The sequence below is a fragment of the Paramormyrops kingsleyae genome, chromosome 21 (assembly GCF_048594095.1).
Source record: "Paramormyrops kingsleyae isolate MSU_618 chromosome 21, PKINGS_0.4, whole genome shotgun sequence".
NCBI classification, from domain to species: domain Eukaryota; kingdom Metazoa; phylum Chordata; class Actinopteri; order Osteoglossiformes; family Mormyridae; genus Paramormyrops; species Paramormyrops kingsleyae.
The window spans coordinates 5242851-5261570 of NC_132817.1; the positions used below are offsets into that span (position 1 = coordinate 5242851).

Genomic DNA, 18720 nt, shown 5'->3' on the forward strand with positions numbered 1-18720 from the left:
TGCCACCTTGTGGAGTTTTGGAGACATTGCGCTGCACTTAACTCCGTAAATAACTTGTTTTATTTTTGTAGCTATGCACCTACTCGCGAAAAAAGTTTATTAACAGCCTGCAAATTTGACGTATATAGGGGGATGTAGTTGTAACTTCGATCTAGCGCAAGGAGTCTGTCATAGCTACCGTAGAGCACGAGGCAGGGATACATCCTGGAACTAACGCTAGTCCATCGCAAGGCAGTCACGAGGTATGGGTAATCAATAAAATACCTTTTGCATAACTTCATATCTCTGTACTACAGGAAGAAATAAGATTTCTGGAGAACATTTGTTCAACACAGATAGCACACTGACGTGGGGGCTAATTTGGACAGGTGTAAAATGGTTCTTTAAAAAGTGAAAATAACTGACGTGGTCTCCATAGTTTGCCATTGGACCCAGGAGGTTTTTCCATTGCACCCAGGAGGTTCGCTATTGGTCCCAGGAGGTTTTTCCATTGCACCCAGGAGGTTCGCTATTGGTCCCAGGAGGTTTGTTGTTGGTCCCAGGAGGTTTGCTATTGGCCCCAGGAGGAGTCCTTGCTGTACCACGGAGTAAAGTGTGCTACTCCTCTGCATATCTAATGGTGAAAATGGGTATAATTCCAAGTATCTTCAACAAAAGTAATTCTTGTTAAAAGCAAATAAACTATAACTAATTAGAAACTAATCCATCTAATCCCTACTCACACACTCCCCAACCTGTACTATTTCTAGAAGTACTGGATGGGTCAACTGAAAATGTGAAAGCCAGTAAGTTATGTTTTACCCAAATGTACCAAGTCCTTATTGTGACATGAACCTCTGAAACGACACCTATGCATTTACTGCAGATCCCACTGATATTCCAATTTGCGGAATCCTTCCCCACCAACCAGTTGGTTCCCTATATGGGTATTTTAATGTTGTACAGTAAAACCTGTGACGGATACACTAATGGTACAGTACATGATAGCTTTTGCGACTGCCGCAGACTGGTCCCATAACGAAATGTATTCCCCATCCAGGCAGTACAATAACTGAGGATGTAAAATTGCAACAAAAAACACAATAATAGTAATAAATAAAAATAAATGTAGTTTTTCTTTGCTTAGCCCTGGACAAGGGCATGTAAACAACTGTTACTTAAACATTAAATTTGTACAGATCCTACCCCTGTGTCATTGTTTCTTTTGCAGCAGGACATGCCCTGTGAGCAATAAAGCCCAACAGCTGCTCTCAGGCCTGTTCCTCTGCCTGCACACTCATTGGCTCGAAATTCAGCACATTCCATTGGCTGGCACAACCAGCATAACATTTCCAGCCAATTGACTGGGTTGTTGCCACAGGATCAGGGCTTACTTATGATCCTCATGAACTGCAATTAGAAAGATAAGTGATATTTCTGCTGTATGAAACACTATTACTACAGGCGGGCAGAACTCTGCCATTTCTTAAGAGGTGTTGAAAAAAAAATCTTGGAGACCACAATAAAATAAAGGATTTAAAAACTGAAGGGAAGACGAGGGCAGAGTGCAGCGGAAGCAGTAGCTTCTCCCTGGAAGGTCTGAATCAGGGCGGCCCATTAAGACCAAAGCCCGCGATCTCAGAGGAAGGACAGCTGGAATAGATGCCAAAAGAAGAAAGCAAAAGTGGAGATCTCCCTTTGTCACTGGGTGGTCCTTCCAGCAGGTGCAGCTGCTCTCCATGTGCTCACCATGGCAGCATTTGGCCCGTAGGGGGCAGCAAAAAAAAAAACTGCATCCATGGTTGTGCGCCTGAACCATGAAGAGAAAATTATGGGCCCACTTAGAGACAACTAATTCACTTACTTTAAAATTGTAAAAGAATAAATTCAACAAAAATGCTATATAAGACACATGCTGCATACAGTACTTGAATTAAAAGTTACTGTTCCACAGATTTGATATTTTATTTGATATGTTAAACCCCCCCCCCCCCCCAAAGTGTTTCTGAACAACCTGTTTTTATAATGCAGCTAACACTGCTAGACACCAAACACAGGTTCACCTAAAGGCTCCTGACATAATTCTGGGTGGTTGCTATGGAAATAGAAGGTTAGCCCAACTGTTTCCATGGCGAACCAAGACCAGGCAGAGCCTCAGCAGAGGTGTTCTGTCACTTCCTCCAGAGAGAACGGCCATCTCCTCTCTATTCTCTCTTTCTTTAAGCTTCCTGACAGTGAAACTGCTTGGATGAACTTTTCTGTGACTCCCAAGGTCCACCGGGGTCTACGAACAGGACCTCGATTGTTTCTGGGAGCCTTCAAGCGCCTGTAATTCATAGCAGGTTCGTAACGACCATGTGAATCATTTACAGTAAACATAAAATAAAAATACATTTTTCCATTTTTCAGCTGGTGTAAATACATACAGTAGAAGCCCCCACAACATTATCCTCCTAACCCCCACCCCCAAAAAAATGCAGTAAAACAGTCATTTTTGCAGACGAATAGCAAAGATATATTCAACGCTGCATTAATAAATTTATTTGCAGTCATTTTTACATTGAACTCTCCCTAGTAAGTAATATATAAAATATTAACCATGGTAGAATTTGAAGATAAATGAATGGAAGCCATTTTTAAGTGCCAACGCAGCCTGAAAATACACATCACTACACCATCGATCTCTAGTGTTTCTGCCCGACGACGGCAGGAAGTGACAGTTTTTGTGACAAAACTAGTCCATCGCATCGATGGATAAGTCTGTTATCAAATGATTCAGCTGCCAGTGGTTTTAATAGCATTTTCCATAAGGGAGACTCGCGATTCAGCCGGTCTGTTTGTCCTTCTCATTATTCTTGTGTCAGAATCAGCAACTGAGCAAATTCCATTCTGACCTCAAAACAATCCATATATACACATATCTGCAGCAAATACATTCACTAAATACTCTGTTATTGTTACGGTCTTATGCTTTGTTGCTCTTCCGGCACCTTGACGTTCAATCCCCACAGAGGCACACGGCTGCAGACAAGCAGACAGCAGCCAAATCATAAAACGGTGTAACAATAACGTGGTATCTACAGGCTCAGCTATATACTAGCATTATTAAAACAGGTTGCCAAATGCCAAGCAAAGCGGCACACAAATTCAAACCATATTCAAACAAGGCATCCTGTCATTTCACCTGTGACACATTCAGTCAAGGTTTGCAAAGGACTGGAGAGGCTAAGGCATCATAAAAAAATATCAAAAAGACAGGAAGAGAAGTCGATCGACTACTGCTCAAAATCAAAGAGTTCTGCCTCTTTCTCCTTCCAGAAAGCGAAACTACGATCAATGTACTTGCAAATCTCATCATTGCTGAAACAAGAAATGTCCACATGGTTGCCCATCAGGTCATCCTCATCTGGCGTGGCCGTCTGCACGATGACCTTGGGCAGCTCTCTCGGTTCTGGCAGCTCAGGCTTACTCGGCTCACACAATAGCTCTAACTGCCTTGGCGCATTCCCGAAAAACTTGGCCTTGATGTCCTCAAAGCCGTCCCTCCACTCTCTCCTGCCAGCCTCGATATCCTGGAGGACCGCTCGATGGAACTCCCGCACCGTCTCCCAGCTGAACCGGCCGACGTGGTCGAAGACCTCAAAGCAGAGCAGGTGCCTCATCTTCCTCTCCTCTGCCGACAACTCCTGCTCCAGGATGTGAAAGTAACCTAGCATGAAGAGGTCAAGGGTCAGGCTATTGTAGTCCACAGGCGTCCCACCCACACATGGCAGGAACTGCTCAGGGGAATAAGTGACTTTCTGCTGATGTAGGCGATGTAGCTGCCTGGATGGAACACTGGAGATAAGGCTCCTCCAGTTGCCAATCATCTTATTGATGGTGGTCCTTTGCCTGAAGAGGTGGCTCAAGGAGCCCTTCTCCATGGTTCTCGTGGGCTGTGGCTCTTGAGATGTTTGCTCTTTTTCAGTTTCCTCTGCCCCTTCCGTTGTGTCTTTACAAGTCAATCCCGGTTTTCCTCTACTTCTCAGGCTAATGGCATATGCTGACTTTTTCCAGTGACCCAGGAACAAGAGTACAATCCGTTCTTTGCGCAAGCTGGTGGTCTCTATTACTGCCCCAGGGTCATCTGCCTGTGTCTCCTCACTGCTTATCCCCGAATCGCTGGTACGGTCTACTTCTTTGAGCTGGCCGCCCTCTTCAACAGCCATGTGACTCCAATTGTTTACATCATTTTCCTGCTTTTCCGTTCGCTTGTTAAAGCCATCCTCCTGGTTGGCCGTTTGGTTCTTAATTTGGTTTCTGCGTTTCTTCGGCGTATGTGATTCATTATTAATGCCTCCCCCTAGCTGACTCTCAAAGTTGGACCTCAGGTTCCGTACTGAAACTCCAAACTGCTGAATCTCCTTTTCAATCTTCGCCCTCTGTCCCCTAGAGGAATTGGGCCTTTCGGGCTTTTGGGAGAAAACAGATGCCAGCTCAGTGTTGGGCATTTTACCGATGGCACCATCTTTCTCCTTGTCTGTGTGGTTGGTCAGGAGAAGAGTCATGCTTTTCACGATCCCTGATATGCGGTTACACCACACAGGCAAAGGCACCTGGTCACCCACGTCGGGTTGCCTGAACTGTGTGTTGACTGTAATGTTCACGATGGGCGCCGGAAGGATGGCTCTCAGTTCTTCGGCTAGACGAGCCAACTCCATCTCATAGGCTTCACACCTCTTCTGCATGGAGACGTTCTCGATCTGCTTCTCCAGGTACACCAAATCGTCCTCGGTCAGCAGCTCCCCAAATGGACCAAGAATAGCATTAAGAGTCTGTGAGTATCTCCAGCTGTCCATCTCAGTACACTTGCTTCCGTTCTCCTGGCAAAAAAAGAAGAACATTGCGTTTCAAATTTCAAGTACCAAAATCATTCAAAGTAATTCGTTAAATTGCCACCATACATAAAATGGATTCCCTTGAGGTTAAGGCTATATTTTGCTGAGGTTTTCAGAGCTCTGATTGTTATGATTGCTATGAGGTACTGATTCATGAACATGACCAAAATCTAGATAACAGATACCTTCATCCTCTGGTCCTCTTCATCCTGCAGACGAGCTTGCAGTTTTCGCACCATAACTTGTCGTTTCCACTCTGCAATGGGCTGGCCTTTCTCATCATGGGTCGGTACCAGGGAGTCAATATCGATCAGGTTGGTCTCCACTACGGGGAGAAGCCCCAGTTTGTCCACCTTTTGTGAGGGTAAAGGGATCAGTCATCAGGAACACGACTCCAACATCCCCCTCATTACACCCTTCCTCATCTCAGCCGACCACTCACTGCTTGTCCTTTGAAGACTGCAGTCAACCCTGCATGTTTCAACGACTTAATGGACAACATTTGACTCTTCTCCTCCTCTGAAGACTTCATCACATTTAAAGATGACACAACTGCAACACAAGATGAATAACAAACAAAAGAAAGACTATCAAAAAATCACAAAAACAGGTCACAGCACAGTGAAAATGTACTGATACCCACCAGTAGATGCCAGCTGCAGATGGCGTGATGTTGCTGCTGACTTCTGAAACCGGGGAGAGGTTGGGGTCAAAGGTAAAGCTAGTGATGAAGGTAAAGACTGAGGCTGGAGGGACATATACATTTATTTATTCAGCAGATGCCTCTTCCCAAAGTAATGCACAAGAGAGGGAAGCTTGGAGAGGCTTCTGAGAATCATAGAGGTCATTAGGTCACGATCCGTCTGCTCCATCTAACCTAACCCTGATGCACGGCCTGACTTTGCCAAGTTCGATGTGTCGCTGAGTCAACAAGGGGAGGGGCTTGAGTTTTATCCCCTTAACCAATCGCAGTCTTCGTCGTATGACATCACCGCATTAATTAAAAGCAGTGTTCTCTGTTAAGCGGCAAGGTGCAGAGATTTCTAAAGTATCGGTCTTATTGTGTATGCCTTTCCTTTAGGGACGTATCACGGACGCGAAATGTACGAATATGCTTATCAGCAAAGGCTGTATGGAGCAATGTAAGAGTGTGTCTTTATTTCATAATGATAATAGTAATAATAACAATAATAATAACGAGGCTTGAACCAGCAACCTTCCAATCACAGGCACAGAAGATTAGCCCACTGAACCATACACTGTTCCTACCATAATGGCTGGAAGCCTTGAGTTTGAAAATGTGAAAAAAATGGACCAACATAGTGATGTCATATGCTGATGACTGGTGATTGGTTAAAGAATTGAAACGCAAGCCCCTCCCTTGCTGACCCAGGGACACATCGGACTTGACAAAATCAGAATGTCCAACCCTGATAATCTACAAAGAGCTTTTTAAACATGGCAGGATGGATCAGGCAGTGTGTTGGTCACCTTGCCGATCTCCATGCTGCTACAGGGGTCCTGCTCGTCCAGGCAGTAGTCAGCTATGCTGGGGCTCCAGGACACTTTTGGCTTCCTTTCCCTCCCTGCCTCAGTGGGGTGGAGCTCTGGTTGACTGCTGTCCTTAGTAGGCAGCTGGAACTGAGAGCAGAGCATCTTACTGTCTAATATGCAAACACAGCATCTGGTGGGTTTACAGAGGAGATTGGAAAAGTGTTGCAACACAGCATTTTACACGTTAGTTAAACGGAGACATGTTGGTTAGGCAGAGTTTGGAAGCCAAAGAAGTGACATTAAGATAGATGTGAAAGGAGCATCCTCAAGGAGAAGCACATGAATCCCTACAAGTTACAGTTCGACACTTAATTCATCTGGAAGTATTCATCAACCAGTTCAGGTCCGTCAGCGACGCTCAGCATCACTGCAGGGCTAAACTAATACTCACAATGTTTGTTATCTCTTTTAAATAACTACTAACAAGGCTAAATAGAACAAAGCCTTTCTTTTACATAACTGCTAATGTCTCACAGGCTCATTTGTTCGTCGATGTTTAATTTGATCCAGCAAATGTGGGACATCTGGATTCCATTATCACCCCTGCAATCACAGCCCTGATCCTCAAGCTAAATAAAGTAATGAATTGGAACACTGCGCCGTGGTTGAATGCTATAATCTCTTTAAATGGCTGGACACTCTTCCAGCTGTGAAGGACTGCCCACGTTCCTGGGTGGCATGACCTCCAGTGAGACACATGACACTAGAATTTGATCAGTAGAGCAAAGTGCCTCATGGGTAGTCTGGTCAAGCCAACTCAGAGAAACAGGAGTAGACCTTAGCAAAAAAAAATTGGCTTTGCATAAAATAACAAAATTGAGACAAAGAGATCTCTACTAATCTGAATCTGGGACCCCACTGAGTGTAGCAGAGTAGAGCGGAAGCTTAGCATGTTGTCACCCGATAGCACAGGTCAGGTGGCACTAGCCTAAAGTTACGGATATTCACGTAATTCCCATTCAGATCCTGCAGAGGAACCCAAAGCGGTTTCCTCCTTGGGGTAAATATCACCACCCGTAAGATCGACGCGGAGCCACGGTTCAGCAAGCTCCAAAGAATCCTGCCAGCTAGAGTGAGGAAGTTCTTGATGCAGAAGAAAACAAGGTGTAGAGGGTGGTCCAGCGAGTTCGTTGGCTGCTTCGACTGAATTTGTTACAGGATATCTAGCTGGAATGATCTTAAATTTAAGTGCGTGCAGACTAGCTATTAAAACTATCGCTAAGATAGTTGCGGTTACACCATGATGTGGCTGTTGTCTGGTTGTCTCGGCCTATTGCCCTATAATTCCTGGCTCCAGTGATTCAGGTGATTCTTCACCATTTACAGTCTCTGATCTCAGGCATTGTCCTTAGACCGTCACAGACCCAGATACAGTCTAAATGCAGCTCACCCTGCGTTACGCACATTGGTAAAACAGTGTAAAAGCCCACACTCTGACCAGTGCTGACCTATCAGAGACTCTGAGTGACCGGGGCAGCATCGTAAGTCCCACACCAGCGTCCATGACACCAAGCACCAGCAAAAATGTTTGCAGCACATACAACACAAGACCAGAAATATCTGCACAAAACATCGACCCATCAGACCCGATCATGCTGCACCACAGAATTGAAATACCATCTTTATAATATATTTGTCTTCTACTGTATGGGCTTCTTTTGCTGAGCACCTGTATGTAATCACATGCACATCTTAACAAATCGGCACAGTCAGAGTTAAGGTTAAATGGTCTGGCATGTGCTTCTTCCTCCATACAATTTTTCCCAAAACAAATCAAAAGAAGATTTGATCTGATCTGAAGGCAAATGGAAGGTGACAAATCAAAGGGAGAAACAAGAAAGTAGGAAGATCAATTCAAAGTCAAAAACTTAAACGCATAAAATGCCCCTTTCTGTCTATAAATTACCCACGGTGCTTTACGTCAGCTTTAAAAGCACTAGGGAGCCATTCGCTCCTATGGCACAAACTTCATTCAACTTTGCCTCCCGTTAAATAACGCTTGCAGGAGATGAGATTCCTGGGGAAACAGGAAAGATTTACTTACAATGGCTACAGCGGTTGAGTCTCAGAGTATGTCCACTGCTGGAGGTCTGTGTTTGTGAGGACCGTATGCGGGACCTACCTGTACCACTCTGCCTTTGCCACCCCGTCCGCATGCCAGCCCGAGGCTGCGAGCCCAAGGACCGGTAGACAATAAACAATAAGCTCAAATGGGGGCCTTCTCAGAAAGACTTTAATAATTGAGGGAGCGGGATTGGGTTGCCGGTAATGGCGGAGCAGACCGACGTGGACGCGTGTTAGGAGAAGTTGGGCGGGGGCTCGGTGCTGGGGGGTGTCCTTGTCAGGCCACATGGAAAGGGGACATGGTATCCTGCTCGCTCGGCTGCGCCCCTGTCCCCCAGCAATGAGCGCTGTGGCTAGTTAAAGTAACAGCGGATCCAGGTCTGTCCATCCGTAGGCATGAAGCAGACCTTGGCACTGTGACCTGGAAACAGATCTGCGCAGTGGAGCGGCACGCGCCCAACAAAAGCACAGGTACTCCTGTAACCCGGCAAAACTGATTTACACCGGGCGGGCTGCTCGGCGGCACGGCTAAGCAGGAGCTCCTGATTAACGGCTGCAGCCCAAGCCGGCATTGCGACTCCCAGCCTGCCTGTTACTATGGTTTCAAGGTGTATAGCTGGTGTCCGTACCCCTGAGGACAGACAGGGGCAAGAGTCACACCATAATAAAGCAGTAAAGACAAAGGTTCCACCTTAATTAACAGTTAGGGACCACTGTCCCACCTTAAATGGGATTCTGGGAAGGCCTTCCAGTTAGTCATGCTTGGAATATGGAACAGTGTGTGAGCTCACTGACCTCCATTGACTTTTCTTTTGATTTACAGTGTTAAGTGTTGGGTGGTATTTAAGATCAACTAAGATCATGCATATCTACGATATTACAGTGCCTTTGACTTCACAGTGAACTTTTCTATTAAATAGTAAGGTTTACATATTTAAGGACAGTTTCTGGCGCCATCTAGTGTTTATGTTCAAGTACAGCAGGGTGTCTGGTTTCTGTGCGGTAAAGAACACTGTCGCACTGTTACTGCTACAGATAGCAACCACTTTTCAGCGGAGTAAACAATGTTCTTCTTTACATTTAAATATTTAAAACCACACAAGTCTGACATTCTCGCTCTAATATTTCCGTTCCGTTTTCCTCTCTCTTGCCTATATCGCGACAATTGCCGCCAGTATTATGTGCCAGTTGCACACGTGACGTGTTGCTTTTGAAAGGAAAAAAATTAATCAATTTCGATGGATTAATTCATTAATCCGTCATGTACTGAAACAAGCAAGTCGGTGGGAAGTTTAGAGAACCTCACAAACAATGTGTGCATTTTTATCTACCACAGCTATATATGTGCTTATATATGTGTGTATATATAATTTCTCATATAAGATTATGTTAAATATATGTGACCACAAGGGCAGCACGGGGGCACAGTGGTTCGCACCTCTGGGACCGGCGTTCGAGTCTCTGCCCTCACTTCATGTGTGTGGGGTTTGTATGTTATCCTCGTACTTCTGTTTCCCCCGGTATAACATGCGAAGGTGAAATGGAATTACCAAATTATCTGTGTGCTCTGCAAGGTGTATGCTGCATTGTTCCCTGCCTTGCACCCATAGCTTCCAGGATAGACTCCAGACACCTGTGATCCTGAATGGGACAAGTGGTTAAGGACAATGGAGGGATGTTTGATCACACTGAGCATTGCATGCATGCTCATAATATATATGCATTTTCAAATACGCTATTGCTACCTTACAGAAGCAGTTCATGTTCTGCACCCATTTAAAGCCCAAAAGCTGACTAATTAATGCATGTTAGACGATATGAGAAGTGGTGTTAGGCTGATCTGTCACTCACTTTTTTTCCCTATTTTGTTTATATCGACTCAGCGGCTGGTCTTCCAATGCATCATTATGTTAGCGGCAGTGCGGGACCCAGTATGAAATTTTCTAAGAGCTAAGACACGTTTTTAAGAAGCTATTCTCAGGAAATGCCCGAGCAGATTTTATGATTTTGATTACAGTATTTCGCTTGTTTAAAAGTTCATCGGACAGCTTGACTGTTTAAAATCAATACTCTCGGGGGTTTGCAAGCCCCAAAAATGGAGCTGAAATCCCTTGAAGGTGAACATCTGAAAAACCTCCAACAAACAGCAACATGACACTAAACATACGGACCCAGTTTTGAGCTTTGGGTTTGTGACGGAACTGAGACGGTTTTTGAAAAACTACTTTCATAGTTGGAATCACGCGACCGAATGGGTCCAACTATGCAAGAAGTTCACTTTAGCAACTCGCATAGTTGGAAATGTTCAGTTGCATGGTTCCAATTATGTAAATTGCTAACGTTGGTAGCAAATATGCTTTTGGGACACGTATCCCCGGTCGGCTTTTGGGACCATTTGCTCCGGGGGGGGTAGGGGGGGGGCTGAAAAATACCCCACAGCGAACTTTGAAACCCAAGCCAGAGGAGGTGCGGCTGCCCGGAGCCCTACACTCCCGCTAATGACAGTTCCTCTCTAGCGCCCCGGTGGCCCAGCCCCCACCCCCGGACTCCTCACCGCCCCGTGGCACCTAATTAGCCCCTTTTCTTGAGGGAGAGAAGGTCACACCCCGTCCACGGACACCGCCCCCTGACTTCATTTACTCATAGCGCAGTAAGCCGCCATCTTCTGTTACTGTCCTGAGTACGGTGACTTGCAGACAATGAGCGCGACACGGCCGCGTAATTAATACAGCTGGTTATGACACGGAACTCATTAAGGCGTAAAATATTTACCAGCTCTGCACGTGTACAAATCCACAATTATTACTTCACGCTCTTTCTCTCTTTTTTACATCTGAACTGCCTGCCTAAAGATGCCCCAGTGCTTAGTTATATATTCTATATAATCTGAGATGATCTACTCTGGATAAAACTGACTTTGCCAGTCAGTCCTACAGTATTTCAGCTCTTGGTGGGAGTTTGTCACTTTGTGTTACACGTCTGTCTGGGATATGTTAAGATTATTATAACGTTCTCCACCGGGTGACGCAGACTGAAAAGGAGAAAGAAATACACATCTTAAATTTAAGATGCTTCCTCAAAAATGGGACGTCAAGTGAACAGATGGATAAGCTATTGATGGGGAACATCACTGCACTTTCACACCTAAAAAGCTGCTGTCGTGATGCAGCCTACAAGCAAGTAAAGGGAACTTGACTATAAATTTGTGTATGTATGTGTATATAAAACATACATGTTTCAATTCTGGCAACGTGCCTGGTCAGGAGCAAACAATTATACATTATATTTTATTACGTGGCTACATGCCTGATTTGGATTTGGTCCTGTCTAAAGAGTTTAATCCTCTCACCTACCTGATCCAGTTTCTTAAAAGAGGGACTGGGGAACAGGTGATGGTCCTGAAATATTTATCTGAGGCCCTGGAACACCTCTGCCATGTGAGACACAAAGGAGGATCTCTCCAGTGTGCACATGGCCCCAAGCCATTGCTCATGGCACGAATGATCTCGCCACTTCCAGTCATAACTCATCATGTCAGGAACATGTGTTCCAGTGGAACATGGGTTTAACATCTCTGCTGTGGCCTACCCAATCCAACACATCCAATCACGGTCCAAAATATGGGCGTACAGACGTTGAGCTGGTTCTTAAGGCTACCATAAAATGCAGCCCTTTAATTACCCTGCAGACTGTAGATCATGGTAGATGGTCACCCAATGAGAAAGACTGCCACTTGTAAGTAGAGTTTGTTACCTAGCAACCAAATCATGAATGAACAACAGCAATGCAGGGGTGTAAATAGAGGCGGGGCCGCAGGAACACTCACCCCAGCTGAAAGCTAATTGGCCCCAGGAGTGTCCTGTTCCCTGCCATTCACTAATTCAGAACATATTATTGGCTAATGATAAGGTTGGTCCCTCTTCTCCACAACCCTGCAGCATCAAATAGAATGTTTGGCCTGTCTTACACATTCCTTGGCAGCCCAAAGGTATTTGGCGCAGTCATGGTGCCCGTTGTATTCTGCCAAATCCACCGCCGTGAATCCATCTTTATCCCGCTCGGCGAGGCTCACTCCATGCGCCACCAGAAGCCGACAGCACTGGCGGCAACAGCAGGGGTCAAAGGTCAATCAGCGTACCCCTGACAACGGCAACACAGGCGAACTCCGATGGGTGAGGCGGCACGCACCTCCACCTCCCCGTTTTCAGCCGCGTTGTGCAGAGGGGTCCCGCCCAAGCCATCCTTCAAGACCGTCGCCTCCATCCGCAATAGTCGCTCAAGGATGCGCTGGTGCCCCCCACTGGCAGCAAAATGCAGTGCAGTGGCCCCTTCCTTGTCTTGGCTGGAGATGTTAACATCTGTGAAGGAGGTCTGAAGAAGACGTGTGACATTAAACTGCAACACAGACAAACCCCTGATGATTCCCAGCATTCCTACTCACTTAATGGATGCGTTAATAGATGAGTCTCATTATTTATTTACATTTACTTTTCATTCTTATTCAATGTGATGTACAACAGACAGTCTCTGGAGCAATCGAAGGTTAAAATTCTTGCTCAGGGGTCCAACAGTGAAATTATTCAGCTGGCATTCGAACCAGTGACCCAATCACTGGCACAGTGTCCTGACCTGCTGAGTTACACACCGCCCCCCTCAGGTGGACATCAGCATGATTACTTATTATATTAATCTGAACTGGTTCCTGTGCACGACCCAGCCCTGAGATGTCTTCACCAGTAGACCATGGTTACCACAGTGGCAGAGCATAAGCAAACCAAGGTGCTGCTTAGGGTACTGCGGCCACCAGGGGGCGCCCCATCTGATCAGGCCGTCATAATGACGAGGCGACTCCCAGGTTAATCACATTTCACTTATGACCCCGAAGAGGGGCTATACTGTACTATAATGGAGTTTGGTGCTAAAATGGCTACCCACCAGCCAGACGACCAGCGCGTAATGACCCATGTGAGCTGCGGCTTGCAGGACCGTCATGCCGTCATGGGCCCTCAGGTGGACGTCAGCCCCACAGTCCTTCACCAGATACTCCACCACGTGCAGGTGGCCCGCCTGGCAGGCCAGGTAGAGGGGCGTGGCACCCAGGCATGTCTGCCGGTTCACACACCTGTCCAGTAGGGGGCAATGGACAGGGCACTGAAGCTACTTTAACAGATATGATTAGTTGGGACAAGATGGCTAGAGCACACAGACCACTGTACATGCAACTGACACTGGTGGCGGTCTCCTGCTTGTTTTTCTTTAAATAAATAACAGTCTGGGCAATTCACAAGTCAGTCCGCTTTTATTCCCTCTGACGGAATCGCAGTGTGAGAGGAGCTGGCGGTGAGCGGCTCCTCCTGCCCTCCACACGGTGACAGGAAAGAGGCAGTGGGAGGTGAGAGGAGATACATAAAGGGGGGGAGCGAAGAGTCCAGGGACCAGTACAGCCAGTACAGCAGGTACACTTCATTAGAAAAACCAGTGAGATTAAAGAATTTTGAAAAAGAAACCACAGATCTCTGTGTAATTATATTTTTCTGTACTTAAGAACAGACCACCCTTATAAAAGTCTATTATAAATACTATGGTTGCTATTTATGAATGCATGCACTACCTTGTGACATTCATGAAAACATTACGCAGCTTCAGCAGTTCATCGGTTCAAGGTTCAGCACAGTACTTCATGGAGGTACTATTATTATTACTCTGTCATTATTGTTATTACATGCACCGTATTATTATTACTCTGTCGTTATTGTTATTACATGCACAATATTATTATTACTCTGTTGTTATTCTTATTACATGCACTGTATTATTATTACTTTGTCGTTATTGTTATTACATGCACTGCATTATTACTCTGTCGTTATTGTTATTACATACACCATATTATTATTACTCTGTTGTTATTCTTATTACATGCACTGTATTATTATTACTTTGTCGTTATTGTTATTACATGCACTGCATTATTATTACTCTGTCGTTATTGTTATTACATACACCATATTATTATTACTCTGTTGCTATTCTTATTACATGCACTGCATTATTATTATTCTGTCGTTATTGTTATTACATGCACTGTATTATTATTATTCTGTCATTATTGTTATTACATGCACTGTATTATTATTGTTCCGACTTACCTATAAATTCGACATAAAGACAGACTTAGGCAATGGATGTTGTTCGTACGGGAGGACTGCCTGTATTGCGTTTAACCTGTTAAAGTAAACGATGAGGTTGTGGTCTAACGGTAGAGGGTATTGAAATCATTAAGGCTGAAGCATAAAAAAGTACCAAGGTAATAGGATTTTGGGTCCAGCGCAGGACACGCGCTGCATTTGCAGCAAATTTCTGACAGGCGGCGCTGAGGGCACCCAGGGCCAGCTCAGGGGGGCCTGGACCTCATGCCCTCACATGTGGCAGGCAGCATCCTCATCTATTATCCATGATGGCCCAAAGCCCCACCAGCGAGCTCATCTGACAACAGGCAGGCCTTTTTAGCTACAAGGAAAATGAAAATCTGCCAAGGGATGATGGCTCTGACACCCGTGCCCCGTCGGGCTTTTATCCACAGCTATCCAAGTGTTTCCATCTCAGGTTCAATGTCCTGTATGAGGTTCCACTAAGACCTAGGAGTTTTAAACACACAGGGCCGGACACATCCTGATGCTTATTGAATGCTTGTCGTGTCTTTGTTTACCTCAAGTTCTCCTCTCTCATTCCAATGGGCACAAAACCTGTTATCGCGTGTCAGCTGAATATGAGGTACATCTAAACATGAGAGATGTCACCGGGGAATGGTTTTCTAATATTAAGTTAAAAAATGTACTAGGAGCTGGTGGGGGATAGAATGACAGCCAGGGGGCGGTATTAACCTCATCGCCGGCGTATCCATGACGATCGATCACCAGCGCCAGGTTCACAAATCCATCAACTAATGTATGCCAGCTGAGTGGCGTTTCGTCGAGTCAGAGGTTTTGTTTTAAGCTGTTTAGCGGGAATGTTTGGGTCTGTCTTTCTTTTGTGCTGTCATGTTGAGTAATAAAGTCCTTACATCTCACTGTCCCGCCCCCTCCGGGGCACCCACCCACCCACAACATTTCAACATTGCACCACTGCAGCGCAATTCGTGATAATAAATCAGCGTAACTGGAAAGGGCAACGTGATCTGCTGGACACAAACAAACCTAGTCTGAGGTTCCCTGCAGATAATGTCCTTATAGAAATTATATCGGGTTTTTATTTTAATCCTTTTCTAAACCAGGGACCCCCAAATGAAAATAGAGCAGAGCGAGAGACCCCCCCCTCCCCCCCCAGACACTAATGTGTGATCGCTTAAGTAGCTAGGAATTAAGGTCTGGGTGGAGGGGGGGGGGGTAGCTGCAACATTTCATTCTCTGATGGGTCCCTCAGAGATAGGGATGTCCTGCAGGAATGTACGCAGCTGGCTACACGATGGACGGATGGGACTATTGATCACAAATTGGATAACATAACGGAGAAGCTCACGTCTTTGCAAAGGATTTTGGATGGCGGAGGCCATCTTGGACATTAGAGGAGCTGCGAAATTACAGCTTCTCGCCCGAAAACCCAAACCACCCTATTCTATCTGCTTTTGGCTCCCCACTAATCAGCACTGGCCTCGGCCAAAGCCGCTGCTGAATTTAACAACTCCCCCGGAAGAACAAGGCAGTGAGACTCTCTTGCATTCCTCTCCCCCAATCCCAAGGACACCTGGATACACACACACATATACATACGTACAGATACGCACTCACCACACCCTCCCCCCAACCCGCGCCTTCGCCGCTTCATACCCCCAGCGTGAACAGGCGGGTCTGTGACCAGCGCCTCTGGCTGCAGGACCGGATGGCTGTTTGTCTATGCTGGGCTACCTCCACCTACCCATTTCCCTCCCCTGTTGCAAGTCACGACTTTTTACGTTGTTGGTGTACTGACCATGTGCTTACGTTGCTGATGTGTTTTTTTCGGTTCCTACAATGTCCTCCCTACTGGAGTACAGTCTGGGGGCTGTTTTTTTATTCCCCTCCTATCTCCTCTGTTCTTTCTATATCTCCTGTCTTCCTGTTTGTATATGTATGGTCGGGTTGATCAGGATACAATTCATTTCACTACATGTTGTACCTGTACAATTATGTATGTGACAAATAAAGCAATCTTGAATATTTGAAGAAAATACTGGAGGTTCGTATTTTACCGAAAACCCCCAAAAATCTGGAAAAGTAGAGGCTGTTGGCTGTTTGTGAAACTGACACCGGTGTCAGAACTGACTCCCAGGGTCACAAAACCATTTTTGTCATCAGACATGTTCAGACTTGCCTACCCAGCATCCCCGCTGCTTGTTATGCCCAGAGAAGGTCTCATCCTACCAGATCTTCCTTACAGAGGCGCCGTTGGTAAACAATGCGCTGTAATCATACATTTTATCATCATAAGCGAGCTAATGTTACTGGCCAATGAGGCAGAAGGAGGTCCTTTCAGTAGGTGCATCTAAGTGGCTTAGCAAACTGCAAAAACAATTCAGAGGTGGATAGAAGCTTGTGGAACGTGAAATGGTGAATTTTGTTTAGCAAAATTCATACAAGAAATATGAATTTCATTTTCCAGATTTAATACAATATAAATAGCCTTTGGATTTCATTTCAGGACAGATCGATTTCAGTTATTTACTCTATCCAGGAGACCTCAGAGGTTTGGGAAGGAGTTCAAGAAGAACTTTTTCAGGCTTACTGCGGGGTCTGCTGGAGCAGCAGCTTCAGGCAGGTGAGGTCCCCCCTAGCCGCAGCGTAGTGAGCAGGCAGAGCCCCGCAGGCCGTCTCCTGCTCTGCTCCATCCCCGGTCGACAGCAGCCACTGCACCACCGCCGCGTGGCCGAAGCGAGCCGCCAGGTGGAGGGCGGTGGCCCCGGAGTCGTCCTGCTCCTGCAATGTGTGCAGCTGCCCTCCATCACGTGCTCTCACGCACCGTGCTGCTCCCCCAGAACCCCACCCTTACTGACCTTAGCATCGCAAATCCCATGGCGCACCAACCACTGCAGCTCCGCCACGTGTCCAGTGGCGGCGGCGTCGTGGGCCGCCGTGGCCCCGTTCGCCGCCCGCGTGTCACCGGCGAGGCCGGCTTCGCCCACCAGGAAGTGGAGGCTGTCCAGTCTGCCGCACCGGGCAGCGTGATGCACAGGCGTGGCTCCCTGGGGGTCCGTGATCTCCTGGGTCAAGCAGCCCGCAGCCAGGAGCCCCCTCAGGGCTGTCAGGTCACCGTCACGAGCCGCTTGGATAGCACTGTGCAGCACCATCATCCCGCAGTGCGCCGGCCCAGTGTGGGAAGCGGCAGCGAGGCCCCGAGCACTGAAAGGCGACACCCTCGCGGCAGCCGGCAGGTGAGGCTCACCCAGAGACAGGGGGGAGGGGCAGGCAGGGGGGCAGATCAAACCAAATGGACAATAGAGGCATCAGGCACGAATGGCCACTGTTCAAAAGCCCCCCACCCCTCTGATATTCCGAGAAACAGGGGCTGCCTGAACACCTGCCAGAAGACCAGTGGACCTGTGGGGGGCCAAGTAATAGAAGATGATACATCTTAAAGACGAGATGTATAGCAGACAGGCAGGGAATACAAGAGGCTCTTTGAAAGTAGGTATCAAACGATCTTTTGTCTATTCCTTCAGGAGTATAAGGTACAAAAAACAATCACTTCACAGGATGCACACTGCGTTTTGCCATTGATCCGACCTTGTTTTTCTTACACACCCTTACAAAACAGTTTCCGTAATCAAAGCAACACTTTCCAAACTTCGACAGTACTTGTGGCACAGATGTCAGCTTTATAGTTCCGTTTTAAAAGAGCTCATATGTTTTGATCTTCCTTGTGGACAGTTTAAAGAGACAACTGGGAATCCGTGCCATAAACAGTTTGTAACTTGCATTCGTTACACTTTAGAGATCAATAATATTACATGTAAGGGTAAATTTGCTTCAAAGAACACATGAAAAAAGACTGTCATTATGTACATCATAGTAAACAATACAAATATCCTCCCTCAACAATGAACAAAGGACGAAACATGTCCCTTTGGTGATTTACATGAAAGAGCCAGTACGTCTGCAGTGAAAGGAATGCATTATTCGTTATGTATGCTGTCATTATCCAAAACAGCAGGCCAGTACTCCTTGGGTCCACCGGCCACAAAGTGTTCTGGGTTCAGTCGGATCCTTTGTCC

The 18720-nt window shown here is 46.3% G+C and overlaps 1 protein-coding gene across 1 annotated transcript; it reads right to left on the reverse strand.

The window, feature by feature from the left end:
- Positions 1 to 1987: 1987 nt before the first annotated feature.
- On the reverse strand, positions 1988 to 17815 carry LOC111849414 (espin-like protein). Its single transcript, XM_023822257.2, has 10 exons — positions 17503 to 17815; positions 17235 to 17425; positions 13410 to 13596; positions 12663 to 12845; positions 12442 to 12573; positions 6348 to 6497; positions 5500 to 5542; positions 5299 to 5408; positions 5042 to 5209; positions 1988 to 4841 (listed from the first exon to the last, which is right to left on the reverse strand). The coding sequence occupies exons 1-10, from the start codon at positions 17797 to 17799 to the stop codon at positions 3255 to 3257; spliced, it is 3048 nt and encodes a 1015-aa protein (XP_023678025.1). The 5' UTR covers positions 17800 to 17815; the 3' UTR covers positions 1988 to 3254.
- Between the last annotated feature and the right edge of the window lie 905 nt (positions 17816 to 18720).